We start from the raw sequence: 21,200 nt of genomic DNA, 5'->3' as shown, positions 1-21,200 counted from the left end.
AACATCCCCAGTTCCAGGTCTGGACTGGGGCAGCCACACCAGGCTGGGATCACGAGTGGCATCTGCCTGGCTGAGGAGCTGCAACAGGAATTTCACACGGCAGGAAGTGTTTGGAGACACAAATCATTGGTTCGTGCCTTTGCTCTTTATTCCTTCTTGTTTCTTTTCTCCAGTGAAGGTGCTGGAAAGGAGAGCCCGTGGGCAGATAAATCCATGCAGGACACGCTGTGCCAGCAAGGGGCCACCTCACCTGAGAGGAGGAAACCCACAGGTCACTGCTTTGGTCCAAAAAGTGGGGAGAAAAAAAAGAAAATATAAGAAAAACAGCAACAACAATTTAAAAAAAAACTTCATTGAAGGCGTCAGTTGGAAAATCCACCAGTAACAACATTGTCTGCAGCAGCCCCACTCCAGAAAAGCTGTAATGATTCACAGTGACCCATCTGAGGAAAAGCAGGATACCTGTGACCCACCTGTCAGCTCTGGGCATCCTCCAGACGAGTTTAAAAGCACCAGGGAGGAGAAGAGTTCAGCCAGAACCGGCTCGAAGGAGGAAAATCGGATCTGGTGTGGAGGGAGCAGCTCAATCCCCAAGGTAGGTGCCTCTCCCTCCCTCTGTTCTCCCAACCTCCAAAAGAATCTAACCAGGTGAAGAAAGCATTTGGTGATGGGCAACAGAAGTCTGGGTTTTGGCAAATAAAGGGTGGGAGGTGGCATTTTATTCCTGCAGAATTTCTGAGGTGTCCAGCAAAAATAAGGAATGTAAAATATGAGTAAACCTGCTCATCTGGAATGCACTTTTCCAAGCAGTGGGAGTTCTCCAGCACTGTGGTGATAATTCCAGGATAGAAATGTCACCCCCAGACAGAAGAGGGAGGTTTGGGATAAAGCTCATTGCCAATTTTATCCTTGGGTGCTGTTCTGCGTGCCATGTGCCCAAGGGAAGGGTGAGGGTGGGTTTGTCACACACACCCACCCCAATCCTGCCCACACCCCGGGCAGGGGCTGGGTGGGATCAGGGCTTGGGGTGGGAATTGCAGCCAGCAGATTCCCTGGGTTTCTGCCTCCCCAGGAGCCCAGATGGTGCAGTGGCTGTACCTGTCCGGGCTGGTGCTCGCCGTGCTCATCCCAGCCGGAGGGCAGGTGGCTCCCAAGGACCTGCAGGAGCTGTCCAGGTATGGGGCTGGGTGGAGCAGGGCTGTGGCAGCAGCTCATCCCTCTCCACTCCTGGGGCTGTCCCAGCTCTCCCTACTCCAGTTTATTTTGTATGGAACGGAACCCGTTTATGTATCCATCTTGTATGTTCCCATTTATTTTGTATGGATCCTATTTATGTATCCATCTTGTATGTTCCCATTTATTTTGTATGGATCCTATTTATGTATCTATCTTGTATGTTCCCATTTATTTTGTATGGATCCTGTTTATGTATCCATTTTGTATGTTCCTATTTATTTTGTATGGATCCAAACAAATTCCCTCCCAGCTCCCAGGGCTCCTGGGCTAAGCCTGGATGTCTCATGGGGATCCAGAACTGCAGCCCCTCACGGGGCCATCATTTCACCCCCAAATCCCCAAAATCACAGGAAACATCCCCAAAATCACAGGGAACATCCCCAATTTCGGGTCTGGACTGGGGCAGCCACACCAGGCTGGGATCACGAGTGGGATCTGCCTGGCTGAGGAGCTGCAGCAGGAATTTCACACAGCAGTTCCTGGCAGGGACATTCCCTGTAGGGAATCCCAGGATTTCCTGCCTGGGTCAGAGCAGAGACACCCTGCCCCAGGCCAGCCAGGCTGGGCTGAGCCCCATTTGTGCTGGTGCTCCCGTGGCACCTGTCCTGTGGGAACCCTCTGTGGTGAATCCCAAAGTCGCCCTGGAGCTGCAGAGGATGGTGCAAACCTTGGAGCAGCCCCACGTTCCTGCTCTGATGGGGGAGGCAGGGACCAGGGTGAAGGTTGGGATCCACCAGCAGGAAAGAGGGGGATGATTTGGGACAGAACACTGGATGTGTTTATTGGATGCCAGGGAATCCATGCCAGGCTTGGCAAACCTCCAGAAACTGAAACAAGAATTGTGCGTTTGATTTGTAGGAATCATATTAAATATTGCAGATTTATTCCTCTGCCCTATTCCTTCTTTTCTGGGGGGTGATCCTCACAGGGACAGGGTTTGGAGGGCACATCCCCACCCTGGCCATCCCCTGGGGCAGGATCCTGCTGGGCTGTCCATTCAACCCCATTTTCCTCCCTTCTCCTCCCTTCTCCTCTCTGCCCTATTCTGTCTTTTTGGGGATGATCTCACAGGGACAGGGTTTGGAGGGCACAGCCCCACCCTGGCCATCCCCTGGGGCAGGATCCTGCTGGGCTGTCCATTCAACCCCATTTTCCTCCCTTCCCCTCCCACCCTGAGCAGATGGAAGCTGTTGGGACCCCAGAACTCCCAGAGCTTCCTGTCCCACATCAAGCGACACTCGGAGGGGACCTTCACGAGCGACTTCACGCGGTACCTGGACAGGATGAAGGCCAAGGACTTCGTGCATTGGCTCATCAACACAAAGAGGTGCTGGGAGCAGGGAGAGGGGTGGGATTGTGCTGGGAAACAACCACCCACCTCCCCAGTCCTGATCCTCATGGAGAGCGTGAGAGGGAACTGGAGCAGTGCCAGGACACAGGGAATGGCTTCCACTGCCAGAGGGCAGGGATGGATGGGAGATTGGGAAGGAATTCCTCCCTGTGAGGGTGGGGAGGGCTGGAATGGATTTCCCAGAGCAGCTGGGGCTGCCCCTGGATCCCTGGAAGTGCCCAGGGCCAGGTTGGAGCACCCTGGGACAGTGGAAGGTGTCCTCCCATGGCAGTGGGTGGGGTGGGATGAGCTTTGAGGTCCCTCCCAACCCAAACCATTCCATGATTCCATGAAATCCATGGATCTGGTGCCAAGGCAGGGTTGGACTCCCTTTTCCTGCTGCCCAACAGCTCCCAGAGATCCTCTGGTTTCTTGTAATAAGGTCAGGAAAATGGAGGCATTTGTGGTGTGATTGGAACTCTGGGATGGGAAGGGGCTGTTTCATCCTCCCTGTGATTTGTCCTCACATTTTCCTCCTCATTCCAGCCTTACCCTCCTGGGATCACTGACATTTCTGTTCCAGCCATTCCCAAGGGGCAGCTCCTCCCTGAGCGAGGGAACCCTCCCTGCCCGTTCCCAGCTCCTGATTTTAGCAGGAGTTTCCACCCCCTGAAGCTCTTTGGGGTTTGTTTTTAAGGTACAATTAACAGAAAATCCAGGCATTAACAGCAAATCCAGCAACTTTCCAGCCACATCCACATGAGGAAGGTTGGGCCTCTCCTCGTCTGCCAGGATCAGGAGCTCCACAGAAGGATTCACCCATCACCTGCAGCTCCTGGACCCAGCCCCGGGTCCCTGGGAGCTCCACAGAAGGATTCACCCATCACCTGCAGCTCCTGGACCCAGCCCCGGGTCCCTGGGAGCTCCACGGAAGGATTCACCCATCACCCATAGATCCCAGACCCAGCCTGTGGTCCCTGGGAGCTGCAGATGATGGGTGAATCCTTCTCCTGCTGCTGCTGGACCCAGCCCCTGGTCCCTGGGAGCTCCAGGGAAGGATTCCCAGCTCCTGGACCCAGCCCATGGTTCCTGGGAGCTCCTCCTGAGCTCTGCCCCCATGGATCAGCCATCTCTCCAGCCTGGATTTCCCTCTGGCTTCCTTCTCCCCATGGTTTTCTCCAAATGCCAATAAAACCTTCGCTCACTCCTGCAGCTCGTTCCTGGTGTCTCCAAGCATCCCACTGGGATCCCACACAGTCCTGGGGGATTCTGAGCCTCTCACTCCCATCTTGGTGCCTCATTTTCCCTCAATTCCTCAAGTTTTGGGTTTTCTCCAGCCTTTCCAAGGGTCCCACTGGGATCCCACACAGTCCCGGGGGATTCTGAGCCTCTCACTCCCTACTTCGTGCCTCATTTTCCCTCAATTCCTCAAGTTTTGGATAAAAGGGATAACCAGGGTGTGCCCACCTGACGCCACTGACCAGGGCCAAAAGAAATTTAAGAAAAACCCTGCAGTAATTCCCTTTTTGGTGTTAAATCACTCCAGTTTAACCTGGATCCAAAGAATCTCTTTAGAGTTAATTTAGTTCTAATTAATTACAGGACAAGTGGGCCCAAAAAAGGGCCAGAAAGGCATCAGAGGCAACAGCTCTGGATGGGGAATTTCACCTCTCCAGGGCATTCCTGGAGTCCCAGCACAGCCAGGGTTGGCACAGGGGACATGTGTGACACAGCTACTCCCACTGAGAAATAAATTAAATTAAATTAAATTTTTAAATATATAATTAAAAAACAGAATAATTTTTAAAATAGAATCGTTTTAAGATAAAATAATTCAGAAAAAATAAAAGTATAATAATTAGAAAATACTTTTAAAACAGAGTAGTTTAAAAATTATTTGAAAAAAAATGCAAAAGTAAAATAATTTTTAAATTAAATAGTTTTAAAATTAAAAATATATTAATATTAAAATAATATAATTCTAAAAATTAAATAAATTAATTTTTTTTTTAATTAAAACTTCCCCCCCTTGATTTTATTTCCAGCCCAGAGCGTTCCCAAATTCCCTTAGGATAAAATAAATAAAATTATTTCTGCCTCTCAGAAAGAGAAACAACTCCAGAATTTTCACAGAGAGCACAAAAACAACACAAAGAAAGTGTCAGCACCTCATTTATTCCCTGTTTGATTTATTCCCTGGTTACAGCCTTTGTCGTCCCCATTCCCATGGATTTCCTTTTGGGAATAGTCTGGAAGGGCCCGGGGGGGAGTGGGAGGGGATTGATGTCAGATTTCACTTTCTGGGTCATTCCAAAGATATTTTGGGTTTATCCCTAAAGCAGCTCCAGGAACCATTTCTGGAAGGTTTTCCCTCTGTGTTGTTTTCCCCTGCACAAGGAAACATCAAATCCTCCCAAAATATTCAGCCTTCCTTCCTTCCTTCCTTCCTTCCTTCCTTCCTTCCTTCCTTCCTTCCTTCCTTCCTTCCTTCCTTCCTTCCTTCCTTCCTTCCTTCCTTCCTTCCTTCCTTCCTTCCTTCCTTCCTTCCTTCCTTCCTTCCTTCCTTCCTTCCTTCCGAAGCTGAGCCCAGCCCAGAGAGAAAAAGAAAACAGCAAAACCAAACTTGTCCAAGCAGAGGATCCCACTAATCCCAACCGATCCCAACTTTCCCTTTCTCCAGAATTTACTTCATTTTTCAGCCCCCTCTCCCTCCTGAAGGCCCAAGGCAGCTTTTCCTGCTTGGCCACTGCCCACCCCAGGCTGGCAGCAGTGAAACTCCACTTCCCAAATCCCCATGCAGCAAACCTGATGGAGTTTTGCCCTGCCTGGGGAGGTGGCACCTCCATCTCACAGAGCAATTCCCCACCTTCTTTTCCCCAGCCCTTGTCCTCCTGGACTGGTTCCATGCAGTAAAAGGCTCCTGGATGGGTGGGATGAGCAGGAGTGGTGGTGCCCCTGTCCCAGCTGCGTGTTCCAGGAGGCTGGAGGGTGTTCCAAGCCTCCTGGGGGCTGTGGGAGCACCTTTTCCTCTGGAACATCCTCCCTTCCCAGCTCCACAGCCCCCAGACTCAGCCACACGTCCCAGGGGGACACCAGAGCCCCCCAAACCCCCAAAGTGTGGGGAGAGCTTCAGGACCTTCACCGATTCCCAGCCTCTCCCTGTGAAACAGCAGGAAAAGGAGGAGGAAAAGGCACTTCCCACTTCCCTGCCAGCTCCAAAAGGCTTTGCAAGGATGGGGTGAAGGAAAAACCAGAGCCCAGGGAGGTGACAGGAAGGGAAGGAACAAGGGTGGGGTTCTGGGGGTGCAGAGCTCCACAGCTCACCTGGCTGCTCCCACCACCAGTGTCACTGCCATATTTTCTGAAAAATCCTTTCACCAGGATTTCTTCTCCTGGGAAGCTGAGAAGCCTCAGAGAAAATTGTAAGTAATAATTATCTGATTGCTTCTCCTGTGTTTGGCTGCTTTGGAATGTGGTCTGGACATTGTCTACCAACTGGTCGTTGTTTGATTGGTTCTGTGTGAATTGTTTTTACTTAATGACCAATCACCATCAGCTGTGTTGGACTCTGAGGAGTCAGTCACGAGCTTTCATCATCATTCTTGTTAAGCCTTCTGTCTGTATCCTCTCTCTTTCTTTAGTATAGCTCTAGTATAGCATTCTTTAATATAATATAATTATATAAAATAATACATCAGCCTTCTGAGAACATGGAGTCAGATTCTCATCTCTCACCTCATCCTGGAGACCCTCACAAACTCAACACCACCAGGGATTTTATTTTTAAGCTTCCCTTATGGTCATTTTGGAGCTGACTAAAAAGGGACATTTCTGGATTTTACTGCTCTCAGGCTGGTGGCAGAGCCCAAAAAGAACCCTCAAAAGAGATGGGAAAATGGAGCATAGGGAGCTTTTCCTTTCTGTTATCCTGAGTGCTCAGGGGTGGTTCCTCCCAATTTCTGAGATCCTCCCAAGGCTGTTCTACCATGGAGAGCACCCCTCTTGTACCAGTATGAGACAGAAGTTACCCAAAGGAGGATCCCAAACCAGCCCGAAACCCCAGCTGTGAGGAAGGAGAAGGCGCCAGATCGAGCAGGGAATGGTTTTGTACATTCAGAGTTTATATTTGGAAAAAAAAAAAAAAAAGAAAAAAAAAAAAGAGGAAGGAGAGGAAGAATTCGAGATTAAAAAAATAGAACTGATGGGAAGCGGTAGCGGTAGCGGAGCCTCCACCACTGCACAACACACGCACACGAGGACACACGAGGCTGGACAACACGGACCCCCGGGACGCAGCAGCCTGGGGAACGGGAAACTCTGCATGGCTTTGTGGGACCCCTCGGCTGGGAAACGAGCCGCTCCTCCGTGTCTGCCTTGGCACATCCCTGAGTCACACTCCTGCTCCTCGACGGCGGCGTCGAGGCGTCTAAACGTGGGCGTGGGGCGAAAAAGGGGAAATGGGGGGTGTCATCAGTGGAAGAACCAGAATCAGAGATCTGTGGAATTGTTCAGGTTGGAAAAGGTGTTTGAGATCAACAAATCCAACTGTCAACCCACATGTTGACAACTAGCCATGACCCCAGGTGCCACATCCAAGTTTATGGAGCTCTTCCAGGGATGATGGCTCCACCCCTGCCCTCGGCAGCTGTGTCAGCCTTTCCATAAAGGAATCTTCCCCAGTATCCAACCTGAACCTTCCCTGGTCAACCTGAGGCTGCTCCCTCTCCTCCTGTCCCTGTTCCCTGGGAGCCGTGTTCATCACTGGCCATGTCCCCAGGTGCCACATCCAAGTTCTTGGAACTCTTCCAGGGATGATGACTACACTCCTGCCTCCACAGGCAGCTGTGTCAGGTCCTGGACAACCTTTCCATGAAGGAGTTTTCCCCAGAATCCAACCTGAACCTTCCCTGGTCAACCTGTCCCTGTTCCCTGCGAGCAGATACCGAATCCCCCAGGCTGTTCCTTCCTCTCAGGGAGTTGTGCAGAGCCACAAGGTTCTCCCTGAGCCCTTCTCTCCAGGCTAAGCCCCTTTCCCAGCTCCCTCAGGAGCTCTCCAGACCCTCCTCCTGCTGCTCCAGCCCTCCTCCAGCTCCACTCCTAGCTCTGGAGATGCTCCCAGCCCCTCAAAGCCTCTCAGGATGGAGGATCCCAGGATTCCAGGTGCAGCTCCCTCACTTCCCAGCAGAGAGGAGCTGGTGGCCATGGTCCTGCTGCTGGTGGCCATGGTCGTGCTGCCTGCTCCCAGGAGCGTGCCCCTTGCCCAGCAGCACTGGCCAGAGCCCAGGGGTCCATGGGCCTGTGCTGTCCCCAAAGGGCCACGCCACAGCTGAGCCTTTACCTCCTTCCTCCCGGCTTCAGAGCGTCTCTGTGTTCATGGTCAGAGCCTTCCACACCGTGGTCTTGGACATCTCGTCCGAAATGTTGATCTCGGAAGGATCAGCCCTGAAAGGAATGTTCCAGATGGTTTTCCGTGAGGATGGGTCTGATCCCACCAGGAGCATTGGCAGCAGCCAGAGGAACAGCAGGGCCTGGAAAACCGGAGCTCAGCTGGTGGGGATGGTTTGGCTGGATGAGGAATTTTGGGAATCAAGGCCTGGAGCTGCAGACCCACAGCTGGTGTTTTGTGTTTTCCCCTGTGACCTCTCAGGTGGGAGCACGAGGGTCTCCAGATCCCAGAAAGCCACTGGTGATGTAGTTTTGCGATAAAACAGGAATTATGCAGCCACTGTGTGGGGTCAGAGCTCTGCCATCACCTCCGAAATTGCCAGTTAATAGGGATTTTCCCACTAAGATGACTGGGGATAAATCTGCAGGTGGAGAAACCTGAGCCAGACACTTCCCACTGATCCTGCCAGGGATCCTCACCTGGGGGGTCTTTACCTGTCACTGCTGGGCTTTGGGGTGTCCACCCTGCTGGTCTTGCCCAGCTTCAGCTGAACAGAATTCGCAGCAGCTGCTTCCATCATTTTCTGGGACTCCTGAAAAGAGACGAGTCAAGTTCTCTCTCCTTGATCCAAGAGGGGAAAAATGAAATTCCAGTAAAAACCTGGCAGGGTGCCCTCTCCTCTGACCCACAGCACCTTTAGCAGCAGGTAAAGACCTTCCCCTGTGGGTGTGTTTGGGGTTAGTGACACTGCTGGGAGCAAACCCTCACAGAAATATAGTAATTATTTTTATTTTAAGGCTCATTTTAAAATTATAACCATGCCTCTGTTCCAGTGTGAAATTCTCTCAGAATTTAGGGAAAAAAGTTCAGAATGTGGGATCCAGGCTATGAGATCCGTTTGTCTCAGTTCTGATGTTCCCAACAGCTGCTGCCCTGAGGAGCTGTGGATTCCCCATCCCTTCCCCAGCCTGGCAGGGCCCAAGGCCAGGCTGGATGAGCCTGAAGCACCCTGGGATAAGTGGGAGATGTCCCTGCCCAGGGCAGGGGTGGCACTGGCTGGGCTTTAATGTCCATTCCCACCCAAGCCATTCCATGGCCCCACAATTCCATGATCTAAGGATGAGCTGTGGCAGGAACAGGGAATCTCACAGCCCAGAGGAAATGCCACTGTCATATTTTCTGGAAAAATCCCCTTGCCCAGGATTCTTCTCCTGGGAAGCTGAGAAGCCTCAGAGAAAAAGGAAAACAATATTATCTCATTTGTTTCTCCTGTGTTTTGCTGCTTTGGAATGTGGTTTGGACATTGTTTACCAACAGGTGATGATTTCATTGGTTTCATGTGAATTGTTTTTACTCGTTGGCCAATCGCAGCCAAGCTGTGTCGGGACTCTGGAAGGAGTCATGAGATTTTCGTTATTATCTTTTAGCCTTCTGTCTGTATCCTTTCCCTATTCTTTAGTGTAGCTTTAGTATAGCATTCTTTTATATAATATAGATCATAAAACAATAAATTAGCTTTCTAAGAACATGGAGTCAGATTCATTCATTCCTCCCAGTCACAGGAGACCGTGAAAATACCACAAGGAGATTCCCAGCTCCTGGCATTACCTCCTCTTCTTTGGCTTCATTTTTGGCATCGTCCAACTTCTTCTTCTTGCTTTCTGGCATGAGGTCATCCAGGAAGCTGAGCTCCCGCTTGGAGAAGCAGAAATCCATCACTTTCCGGACAAAAACAAGAGCCAAAACCTTCAGGAAGGAAAGGGGAGATGGGTGAGGCCGGAGATGGTGCTTCCATCCCTCCAGAGCAGTGAGCACCTGGGGCAGTGAGGAGCACTGGGAGCACCAGGAACAGTGGGAATACTGGGAATACTGGGACACCAGGAACACTGGGAACACTGGGAACACTGGGAACACCGGGGACACCGAGAATACTGGGATACTGGGAACAGTGGGAACGCTGTGAGCACTGGGAATAATGGGAACACTGGGAGCACTGGGAATACCAGGAATACCAGGAACACCAGGAACACTGGGAACACCAGGGATACTGGGAATACCAGGAACACTGGGAAGACCGGGGATACCTCGAATACTGGGAACACTGGGAACACCAGGGACACCGGGAACATTGGGAACACTGGGAACACTGGGAATAATGGGAATACTGGGAATAATGGAAATACTGGGAACACCAGGAACACTGGGAATACCGGGAATACTGGGAATACTGGGAACACTGGGAATAATGGGAATACTGGGAATAATGGAAATACTGGGAACACCAGGAACACTGGGAATACCGGGAATACTGGGAATACCGGGAGTACTGGGAATACCAGGAACACTGGGAACGCCGGGAACACTGGGAATAATGGGAATAATGGGAATACTGGGAATACTGGGAACACTGGGACATTGGGAACACCGGGAACACTGGGAATACAGGAATACTGGGAACACCAGGGACACTGGGAACATTGGGAACACTGGGAATATTGGGAACACTGGGAACACTGGGATACTGGGAAGACCAGGATTATCAGGAACACTGGGATACTGGGAATACTGGGAACACCAGGAATACTGGGAACACTGGGAACATCAGGGACATTGGGAACACTGGGAGCACTGAGGATACTGGGAACACTGGGAACACTGGGATACTGGGAATACTGGGAAGGCTGGGAACATTGGGAACACTGGGGATACTGGGAACGCCGGGAACACCAGGGATACTGAGAACACCAGGAACACTGGGAACACCAGGGAACGCTGGGGACAATGGAAACACCGGGAACACCGAGGATACTGGGAACACTGGGAACGCCATCCCTCACCATCATGGGGAAGATGATGGCGGCGCGGGAAGCTTTGATGGCCCAGAGCAGCACGAGGCAGAGCAGCTGGATGAGGGTGAACAGGTGCACCTTGCGCAGGGGCACGTGGCGCAGGTAGATGAAGTCGGGCTGGTGCTTGGCCGGCATCCAGAACAGCTTCAGGCGGTCAAAGAACTGCAGGGAAAAGGGAGCACTGCTGTGGGAGTGTGCTTCTTGTTGAGGGAGTGACAAAACTGTCTTTTGTCTCTTGAAAAAGAAAGAAGCTGTTCCAGATTGCAAGGCAAGATGTATTCTGTCACCATTTCTATGGCAGTTGTCTTTTGTCAAGTGGGCAGTTTTCCTTATCTCTTCCACAGTCACTTCTCCCTCGGGAGGGGACATCTGCTGATAACAGCTATGGAATGTCCCTGCATGGCTGATAAGAGCTACAGCATCCCATTGGGAGATGTGAGCCCAGAGGGAGGAGCCAAGCATTCCTACCTGGATAGAATCTGAGATTTCAAACATTCCTACCCAGATATGATCTGGAGATTCTGGAACACCAGCACAGCTTCTCCACTGGATTCCCAGAGGAGCAGCAGCTGCCTCTTCTTCCACTGGATCTTTGGAGGAAGACTCCACCCTTTCCTACAGGATCCCTGCTCCAGCAGAACCACCCCTGACACTGCAGGAGGGCTGAGCCACAATTCCAATGGGACTGATACCAACACCCTGACCCACAGGGTGTCAGGTTGGGTTCTGACTCTGTCAGTGCTGTTTTGGTTTCCTGCATTGTTTATTTTATCCTTTTATTTTCTTCTCTGTTAAGGAACTGTTGTTTCCTGCTCCCATATTTTTTGCCTGAGAGCCCCTTAATTTAAATTTTATAGCAATTCAGAGGGGTGGGGAGGGTTTATATTCTCCATTTCAGGAGAGGCTCCTGCCTTCCTTAGCAGGCACCTGTCTTTCCAAACCAAGACAGAAGCTTAGAAATTTCTCTCTTTAATTAAGTTAAAAGACACTTCATAAGACTTAAGAGATTTCACTTCAAAATTAAGGATAGCTAATTAGACAAGATCTAAAAATCTCGCCTAAACAATTAACTAGAAAAAGACGTGAACAAAGAAACTAACTGCTTTTGTAAAGTGTTTTTACCAAGAGCAAGAACATCTAACACTTAGCTCAGTTTTTCTGTTTGTTATTTTGCCTTTTATTAAACTTTTTTTGTTTCCAACACTCCAACAGAAGCCATCCTGCTGATTTTTATGCCTCCAAAAGTAGCTAAGCTATCTTAAGTGTGTTACAAGCCCCCTAGAGCACATTAGACCTCGCTCAAAGAAGTTATTCTAACACACTGCCACAGCTCCTGCAGTGAGATGTGGAGATTTTGGAAGCAAGGAGAGATCCAGGATCCCCTTCTGTTCCTCCTGGGACCAGCACCTGCTTTCCCTTCACTCCGTCCAAAATCCACCTGGCTTTGCCCACCAAATTCCAAATGATTCCAGGGTTTTCTCTGGTCAGCATGTCTTGGCTCAGGGAATCCCCCAGCGAGGATTCCCACCAGTAGAATTTCCTTCCCTTCACATGAATTCTGCCAATTCCCATCACCAAACACCAACCTGTCCTAAAGCCTGAAACAGAGTGCTGAACTGGGCTCTCCCAGTGCTGAACTGGGTCCTCCCAGTGCTGAACTGCCTACCCCAGCACTGAACGGGACTCTCTCAGCACTGAACTGGGCTCTCCCAGTACTGAACTGGACTCTCCCAGTGCTGAACTGGGCCCTCCCAGTGCTGAACTGGGCTCTCCCAGCGCTGAACTGGGCTCTCCCAGCGCTGAACTGGGTCCTCCCAGTACTGAACTGGACTCTCCCAGTGCTGAACTGCCCCTCCCAGTGCTGAACTGCCCCTCCCAGTGCCAAACTGGATCCTCCCAGTACTGAACTGGGCTCTCCCAGTGCTGAACTGGATCCTCCCACTGCTGAACTGCCTCCCCCAGCACTGAACAGGACTCTCTCAGCACTGAACTGGGCCCGCCCAGCGCTGAACTGGGCCCTCCCAGCGCTGAACTGGGCCCTCCCAGCGCTGAACTGGGCCCTCCCAGCGCTGAACTGGGCCCTCCCAGTGCTGAACTGGGCTCTCCCAGTGCTGAACTGGGCCCTCCCAGTGCTGAACTGGATCCTCCCAGTGCTGAACTGGATCCTCCCAGTACTGAACTGGCCCTCCCAGTGCTGAACTGGATCCTCCCAGTACTGAACTGGGGTTCTCCCAGTGCTGAACTGGCCCTCCCAGTGCTGAACTGGCCCTCCCAGCCCTAAAAACTTCCTGAGCCCGCACCCATCAGTCCCTGACAAAAACCATTTGAATTTCCTGCTCTCAGAGACATTTTTCCCATCCCAAGGCCTTCAGGAGGGGAAATTCCCTGGAGCAGCCGTACCTGGATTCCTCGGAGTGACGAGACCCCCATGTACAGAAAGACCCCATAAAGGACTGGCATCGGGATAAACTGGGGAAAAAATTGCAACAGTTAATGGCTTTCTACTTCATTTGCAGCATTGCCACTCTCTCCCGCCACTCCTTTCTCAGGTGCTGCCTGAAGATTCCCAACTTTCCCCTGCTGGATTTTATCCAGCACAGATTTTGTTCTCTGTGTCAGGCTGATCTTTTGATTCATTCCATCAGAATAATTCTCTTTTCCAGAGAGGCTGGGAGACAAAGAGGGGATTTCATCCATCAGTGTGGAGAGCTTTGTGGATAATTGGCTAGCTGAGAAAGGCCACTTCGATGTGATACCGTTGGATAAGGATAGGGGAAACAAGCTGGGGATTATGCAACCAGTGTCCAATCACTGACAGAGGTCATGGTGACCTTCGCTGAAACGGGAAGATGGGGGAGAAAATCGCTTGCCAGAAAATGAAGATAGCCTAGGTAGAGAAGCTATAAGAATGTAAACATAGAAACAAAATAATCATTAGAGCATAGAAGTAGGTGTGGTTGATCTAAGTGTGCTTTAACCAATAATGAGCTCAGCTTTTGCAATATGTATAAGCTTCATTAACACCAATATAAATATGTGTGAGCTATCAATAAACTTTGGGATTTGCTGTTCATGCATATTGTGTGAGGCATTTCTTCCGCCGTTCACGACACATCAGGACCACATTTCATATATCTGAGACCTCCTGTGGGGGTAAAAAATGATCTCGAAAAACTCTTGTGGGAATGCATGGAAGTGACATCTCCTTTGAACCTGGAGATGGAAATGGGTCTGGTTTGAACCTGGAGGTGGGATTGTGTCTCCTCTGAGCCTGGAGGTAGGAATGGGTCTGCTTTGAGCCTTGAGATGGGACTGGGTCTGCTTTGAGCCTGGGTTGTGTCTCCTTTGAGCCTGGAGCTGGGATTGTTTGGTGAGAACAGGCAGGGAAGCCTGTGGGGGGAACTCTGAGGGTTCAGCTCCTGGGAATGGCTCTCCTGAGGCTCTTGGGGGAGTGAATTGAAGCCAATAAAGTCCTGCTTGTCTGAAAGTGCTAAATTCTAACCCAAAGCGGGGGCGGATGTGTTGAGTTTGCGTGGCCATGTCTGGGGAGCAGGGATGGCCTCCGTGAGAGGCTGCTGGAAGTTTCTTCCACGTCTGGTAGAGCCAGCTCCAGCTGGCTCCAGGATGGAGCAGTTTGGGGAGAGCTGTCTGCCATGGGAATGGACTCGGGTTGGAGGAGATCCTGGAGAAGTTTCTGGAGGACTGTGTCCCCTGGGAGGGACCAGTGAGGAAGGGCTTTGGCTCCTCACAACATGGGATGGCCTGACTGAAACCCCCATTTCTGCCTGCCAGCCTGGGGTGGGCAGTGGCCGAGCAGGAAAAGCTGCCTTGAGCCCTCAGGAAGGAGAGGAGGCTGAAAAATGAAATAAATTCTGGAGAAAAAGGAAAGTTGGAATCAGTGGGATCCTGTGCTTGGACAAGTTTGGTGTTCCTGTTTTCTTTTCTCTGGGAGCAGAGAGACAGAGCTGGGTTCAACTTGGGAAGGGAAGGGAAGGGAAGGGAAGGGAAGGGAAGGGAAGGGAAGGGAAGGGAAGGGAAGGGAAGGGAAGGGGAGTTTTTAAGGTTTGGTTTCAATTCTCACGATGCTGTGATTTTGTCAGAAATAAATTCAATTAATATCCCCAATTCCAGCCTGTTTTCCCATGATCATGATTGATGAGGGATCTGTCACTGTCCTTATCTCAAGCCATGAACCTTTGGTCTATTTTCTCTCCAATCCAGCTGGGAAGGGCAGGGATGGTCGAGCTTTGGGATCCAGCCAGGGTCCCTCTCACTACAGAGGGTGTGGAGGACAACCCCAAATTAAGGGATTTGTCCTGTTTACTTGGCTTGAGCACCCCAAGCTGGGTCTGAAGGGCTGGGAAGTCACCAAGGCTGGCTCCCATCCTGCCCTTGGCATCACCTCCTGTGGGAGAGAGGCCCTAATTTCACATCCCCTCCCAAACTCCTGTGGGTCACCAGGGGGTTTCCATCCCACTCTCACCTTGAGCACGGAGGTGAAGAAAACGGAGCAGCCCATGAGCACGAAGATCATCAGGCCAGTGACCCTCTGCTCCCGGATCCCCAGGAACTTGGGCTGCTCGCCCGGCGCGGAGCAGTCGGACTCCACCTTGAGGCTGTTGACGTGGGTGATGGACAGGACGGTGGCGGCCACGAACCAGGGCAGCCCCATCACCGAGCACACCCCCAGCATCACGGCCACCATGAACAGGTCCAGGTGGTACCCGCAGCCTTTCTGGGGAGCAAAAGTGGAACAGGAGCACTCCTCAGGGACCAGGACAACACCACAGGTGGGGCTCAAACCCTGCCCAAGCACAAGGCAACTGGAAAATTTATATAAGGTTTGAAATAAGAACTGGAACCAAACATGGATTTGATGTCTTGCATGAAAATCCAGAAGAATCAGACAAAGTGGGTCTGGAGGGTTTGTACCATCTCTGCTTCTCAGAAATAATTTTTAAATGTACTATTTTTTTCATTCATAAAGAAATTCCCACCACTTGCAGGTAGGACATGGCTCTGAGTGATCCCTAGAGCTCATTGCGATCCCTTTCCCAGCTGCCACTGACATTTGAAAAAACACCACCCTTCTACACTCCAGCATTCACTTGCTGCTCCCAAAAGTTGCCATCCCCTCCCTGTGTCCAGGAGAGCTCCTGCCCACAGCCTGGGGTTATCCCAAATCTTCCCAAAGCCTCTGGGACAGGAGCTTGTCCCAGCCCCACAGAGTGGGGTGGGGAGGGGGTGACCCCCTGCAGCCCCTCACCTTGAGCCTGTGCTCCTTCCTGTTGACGATGACGGCCGTGATCTGCTGGTCCATGAAGATGAGGATGGTGCAGAGCAGGGCCGGGATGAGCGCGGCCAACACCGTCCACCACGGGTTGGGCCCAATGGGGTTGATGAGCCACCCACGGTCATCCCTGGTGGGCTGCAACACAGGGCGGGATCAGATCCCAGCCCAAACCCTTCCCTGGCCTCTGTTCTCCTCCATGCCTGTGTCCAAGCATTTCCCATTTCCCTTTGTGTCACCCTCTCCCAGGGGGCTTCAAAGTGCCAGTGTCGTCTGTCCCAGAGTCCCCTCTCCCCTGGATTTGGGGCTGTCTTCCCAAAAGACAGGAAGGAATTGATGACTTGGATGTCGAGGAGGAGACACTCACACCAGCAGCAGCTCCTCCAGCCCAGCCCTGCCCTGCTGGAGATGGTTCTCCTGTCCAGTGTCTGGTTTTGGGGCTGTACCCTGATTTCCAGGGGGGATCGGTGCTCTTGGATGTCGCAGAAGAGATGGTTCCACCACCAGCATCTCCTCCAGCCCTGCCCTGACATCGCCTGGTGGCACCTGAGGTACCAAAAGCCCTCTCCACCAATCCCCAACCCCGTTACCTTGAACACGTGGGGGACGTGGAGCTTGGGGGACGGGATCCCGATCCCGAGGTCAATGAGCACCATGATGACAATGGTGAGGAACACAGCAAAGTCACTCACTGTGGATCGGACCTGGGGTGAGAAACCGGGGCTGAGAGGGGCCAGGACACGAGGTGGGAAACCTGGGGACCCCCACAGAGTTGGGACTGGTTAATCCCTAAAATCCCTCCATTCCAAGGACATGCAGCCAATTCCCTTGGGTGGATGTTGCTGCCATGTTGGAGATCTGGGGATCTGGTGTGGGACAGTAGAAAGAGTTTAATTAGGGGGAAAATTCAAATTTTAATTCAGACATTAGCAAAAATACCAAAAAATGAGGAAAGGTGCCACGCTTCTGGGTAAAATGGGAATAAGGCACTGAGGCATCATTCATTCCTGTTTTTCCATGGCAACTCCTCATTCGAATGCCACTCCAGAAAATGATGCTCAGAAGGGGAAGAGAAATAAATAACTTTGGAAGAGCTGATTTCCCACTGCCTGAGCCAAAAAACATCACTCTGGAACAGGTCGAGAGGCAGGTGGGGAATGGCACAACCTCTCTGCACTCATGGAAACGAGGGAGGGACATCCAAGGTCAGCATTTCCCTGCCTGTGACTGAGCGGTGGCCAATCCTTCAGTGCTCCAGGAATGGCATTTTGGGAAAGGAGCATGGAATCTGTCCCGGGCCACCACCTTCTACCTACTCTGGTTGGGAAGTAACGGCTGGTTTTAAACTTCTTCAACAAACTCGACAGGACAAAGGTGGAGAAGAAGAGGATGCAGCACCAGAAGAGGACGTTGGGCGCGTAGGGGCCGTTGTGTCCACAGGCAGGTCCGTGGAACTCCCCATGCAAGGAGCGACATTCCTGGGGAAACAGAGCATCAGGACACAGAGGAAAACCGGGATAACGGAGGGGGGTTGAGGGTCTCAGTGCAAGATCTGTGACCCTGCAGCTGCCATAGAAGTTATTAATATGAATATGTCAATATATTATAAATATATCTGTATATTATAAATATGTAAATATTCATATAAAATAAATATACTTATATAAATATAAATATTATTATATTAGAATATAATAATATAAATGTGACTATTTTATATACAAGTATAAATATTTATATATAAAAATAGAGATATATAGATATATTATTATATTATAATATAATAACATGAATATGTGGCTAATTTATATATAAATATAAATATTTCGATATTTATATAATGCAAATATGGGCAGCAACATCTGAACAAGTGACACACAGAGCTGGAATTACACAGAGGGGAGCAGAGGCAGGATGTGGTGGGACACCATGGACCCATGGCACATCCTCTGCTCCACCATGGCTGAGGAAAACACTGCGGGGGAAGGAAAAGCTGGAAATTTGTGGATAAAGAGGGACCAGGGAAGGAGCGCTGGGACAACCATGGGATGGAAAAAGAGACAAATTGTCCCTTTGCAGTTGGGGCTCTCAGGACAAGGCCAAAAGGGGCTGGAGATGTCCCAAAGAGTTCCCGTCCCACACCTGGGCTCTGCTTCCAGGGACAATCCCTGTGGGGATGCTCAGACATGAAAATTTATGCAAGACCCTACAGACAGCAGGGCCTGGAGTCATTAGGAACCAATTAAGGGAGCCAATCACTGCCTTCAAGAAGCAGGAACTTCAGTCCTTGAAATGCTCCAGGAATCAAAGCACTCCCTTAACCTTGATCCAGGTCCCACAGCCCGGCTGAGGGGGACAGTTTTTGTCCCTGAGGTTGGGGACAAAGTGAGCTGGACCAGGGGAGCTGGACCAGGTGGGCTGAGCAAGGTGGGCTGGACCAGGGGAGCTGGATCAGGTGGGCTGGACCAGGTAGGCTGGTTCAGGTGGGCTGGGCACCCCTGGACTCTCCTTCCCAGGACCAAGCAGGCTAAAAGTACTCATGAGATTTAAGCAGGGACTTCTCAGAGCACTTTGAAGCCCAAAGTCACCTGAAAAGGGTGGCTTTGGCACCTGGCCTCCCTGAGGAGGTGGTGGCCCAGGGCACTTACGGTCACTGTGAGGTTTCCCCAGGTGATTCCCGACACGTTGACCCCGCTGCTCCTCCAGATCCGCAGGGTCTCATTGCTGGGATGAGCTGGGGGCTCACACTTACAGCTGGAGGGGGAAACCAGGACAGGGCTGAGGGAACAGCACCAGGACGAGCCCAGAGGAACCTGCTGGGGGGAGGAGGAGAACACCCACTAATAGATGGTGAGGAGGTCCAGCTTGCTATGCATGTGCACGGGGAAGGTCTCCCGCAGGTGGCTCAGCTTCTCCAGGGCCTCGTAGATGAAGATGATGCAGATGAGGGAGGCGAAGGCCTCCTCGGTGAAGCGGGTGATGTAGCACACCAGGCAGCTGGCGTCCGTGGCCACCAGCACCACGCAGAAGAACGCGGTCCAGAGCCCGATGCACGTCCGCAGGGACAGGTAGGAGAGCGTGTATTCCCTGGAAAAGCACAAAATCTCCTGGGGGAGAGGCCAGCACAGGCCTCGGAGCCGAGCCTTCCTCCAGAGAAAATTAGGAGCAATGGGGGAGGGTGTGGAGGTTGCAGGTGGTAATTGGGGTTTCCATGTCCTTGAGGTGGCAGGGTGTGGGCGGAGAAGCCAAGTGTTTAATTAGCATTAATTAATGTTGTCTTAATGCCTTGAAGGCTGATTGAGGTTGTGTCCCCCAGAGCCCCGACACCAAAACCAGCTGGGTTCGCCCCAGTCACCCACAGTCAGCCTGGGGGTGAATGAGAAGTTCAGTTCTGGTGAGGGAGCTTCATCCCACACCAAAGTCACCAAGATGAAAGGACTGTCATAGAAAAGAACTATTTCCCAGGAAAAGCTCATCCTTGTTCAATAAAATCACCAAAATGCAAAGTATTCCAATTTTAAACTACATGGATATTTGGGCAAAATCTATTTCTTCTTCCAGCAAAAACCAAGTTTAAAAGTTTTGTACTCAGTGGGAAACAAACCCTCCCTCATTCCCAAACCACAGGGACTTGTCTCACCTTTCTTGGGCATCCATCCAGAGCCTCTGGTTCCTCCTCCTCCCACTGCTTCATTACAACCCTAAAATCTCGAAATGACCCCAAGCAAAAAACCCCAAATGACCCCCAAGCCCAAGGACTCTCACCCTTCCTGTGCAACAGCAGCAGCAGGAGACCTCTGTGACCCAGCAAACAACTTAAATCTGACAGTTCCCACAAGAAAATGAGAAGAAAAACATCTTCTCCCTGCCCAAAAAAATAAAAAAATCTTTTCCCCAGAAGAATAGAATCCAAACATCTCACTTGCAGAATTTGTAGAGAATCTTCTCAAAGACCAGGACGGGTCCAGTGCTGCCGAGGATGGTGAGGGGTTGGCCAGCAAAGAGAGAATAAACCACGCCCGTCATGGACGCTCCCAGCAGTGACTCCATGGCACTCTGGCAGGGAAGAGAGGGAGCAGGGAGAAAATCAATCATTAGGGATAAAAACCCCCCAAAAAACCCAAAGGAAGTTCACAGCAGGGAAGAGATTTCCAAGGTTACGGAGCGGGTTGGGTTGGAAGGGACCAGCGGGTTGGGTTGGCAGGGGCTGGTTGGGCTCCAAACACTCCCCTCGAGCAGGGACACTTCCCACCAGTCCAGGGGGGACCTTCTGGGGCATCTCCCCCTCCCCACGCTCCCTACAGAGAGAGGAGCTCACAATGTGGCCGTGGGTTGCCTCCCCCAGCAGGCCCCCGAAGGTGATGACGGGGGACATGCAGGCACAGTAAAGGAACAGGAAGGACGCCAGGCACTGCAGGCTCAGACCGTCCCTGAAGTCACTCCAGAACCACGGCGCCTTGCGCTTCACGTCCAGGACCAGACCCCCAAAGAGCCTGCAGGGAGGGAGGGAACACCAGGCTGTTCTCTTGGAGAGCACTTTTGGTTTCCTTTGGGCAGAAAATGCCTTCACCTGGAGGTGTTTGCCCCTGCCCCAAATCCAGGAAACCCCGGTGTGCTGATGCTGGGGCTCAGCCACCTTCCCATTCTCCTCCCTGCCCAGATCTCCCATCTTCCCATTCTCCTCCCTGCCCAGATCTCCCACCTTCCCATTCTCCTCCCTGCCCAGATCTCCCACCTTCCCGGACCTCCTCACTGTTCAAAGCTCCCCCCTGCCCATATCTCCCAGCTTCCCAGATGTCCCCCCTGCTCAGCCCAAGGTGGACACGTGGAGCCCTTTCACTGAACCAGGTGACCCCGGAAGCTGCTGGAAGGGAAGGTGCCTGCTCAGATTTTGGGGGCGAAACAGAAGAAGGCCCCAAACCAGGAGAGCTCCCACCTCCCAGTCCGCTCCAGTTCAGGACCGCTGTGTTTCTCTGGTTTGCTGTGGGAAGAACTCTCATCCAGAGCTCCTGGCATCTTCCTCTTTTCCTGTGAGCACGGAATTCAGCTCAAAACTGGTATTTTTCAGGTATTTTATCAACCACCAGCTTGTTGTGCTCCTGGCCTGGG

At 51.5% G+C, this 21,200-nt stretch overlaps 2 protein-coding genes across 2 annotated transcripts in view; one reads left to right on the top strand and one right to left on the bottom strand.

Annotated features, from left to right (window-relative positions):
• Positions 1–588: 588 nt before the first annotated feature.
• LOC118697269 (pro-glucagon-like) lies at positions 589–3,438 on the top strand. The gene is made up of 4 exons (XM_036399816.2): positions 589–595; positions 1,073–1,175; positions 2,417–2,563; positions 3,264–3,438. Exons 2-4 carry the CDS (start codon positions 1,081–1,083, stop codon positions 3,271–3,273), a joined length of 252 nt encoding a protein of 83 aa, XP_036255709.1. The 5' UTR covers positions 589–595; positions 1,073–1,080; the 3' UTR covers positions 3,274–3,438.
• A 1,282-nt stretch (positions 3,439–4,720) lies between these two features.
• SLC4A8 (solute carrier family 4 member 8) overlaps positions 4,721–21,200 on the bottom strand; it is a 30,793-nt gene continuing 14,313 nt past the window's right edge. The window contains exons 11-25 of the mRNA XM_036399779.2: positions 21,028–21,119; positions 20,410–20,584; positions 20,014–20,147; positions 18,933–19,178; positions 18,740–18,845; positions 17,408–17,569; positions 16,682–16,795; positions 16,068–16,229; positions 15,285–15,536; positions 13,202–13,270; positions 10,790–10,963; positions 9,561–9,698; positions 8,447–8,544; positions 7,905–8,008; positions 4,721–6,992 (exon numbers count right to left, since the gene is read on the bottom strand). Of these exons, the coding sequence (XP_036255672.1) occupies positions 7,921–8,008; positions 8,447–8,544; positions 9,561–9,698; positions 10,790–10,963; positions 13,202–13,270; positions 15,285–15,536; positions 16,068–16,229; positions 16,682–16,795; positions 17,408–17,569; positions 18,740–18,845; positions 18,933–19,178; positions 20,014–20,147; positions 20,410–20,584; positions 21,028–21,119 (2,010 nt within the window). The 3' untranslated portion in view covers positions 4,721–6,992; positions 7,905–7,920. The remainder of the gene's footprint in view (positions 6,993–7,904; positions 8,009–8,446; positions 8,545–9,560; positions 9,699–10,789; positions 10,964–13,201; positions 13,271–15,284; positions 15,537–16,067; positions 16,230–16,681; positions 16,796–17,407; positions 17,570–18,739; positions 18,846–18,932; positions 19,179–20,013; positions 20,148–20,409; positions 20,585–21,027; positions 21,120–21,200) is intronic.

Source organism: Molothrus ater, chromosome 30 (genome assembly GCF_012460135.2).
Source record: "Molothrus ater isolate BHLD 08-10-18 breed brown headed cowbird chromosome 30, BPBGC_Mater_1.1, whole genome shotgun sequence".
In the NCBI taxonomy this organism is placed as follows: Eukaryota; Metazoa; Chordata; class Aves; order Passeriformes; family Icteridae; genus Molothrus; species Molothrus ater.
This window is presented reverse-complemented; position numbering and strand designations above follow the sequence as displayed.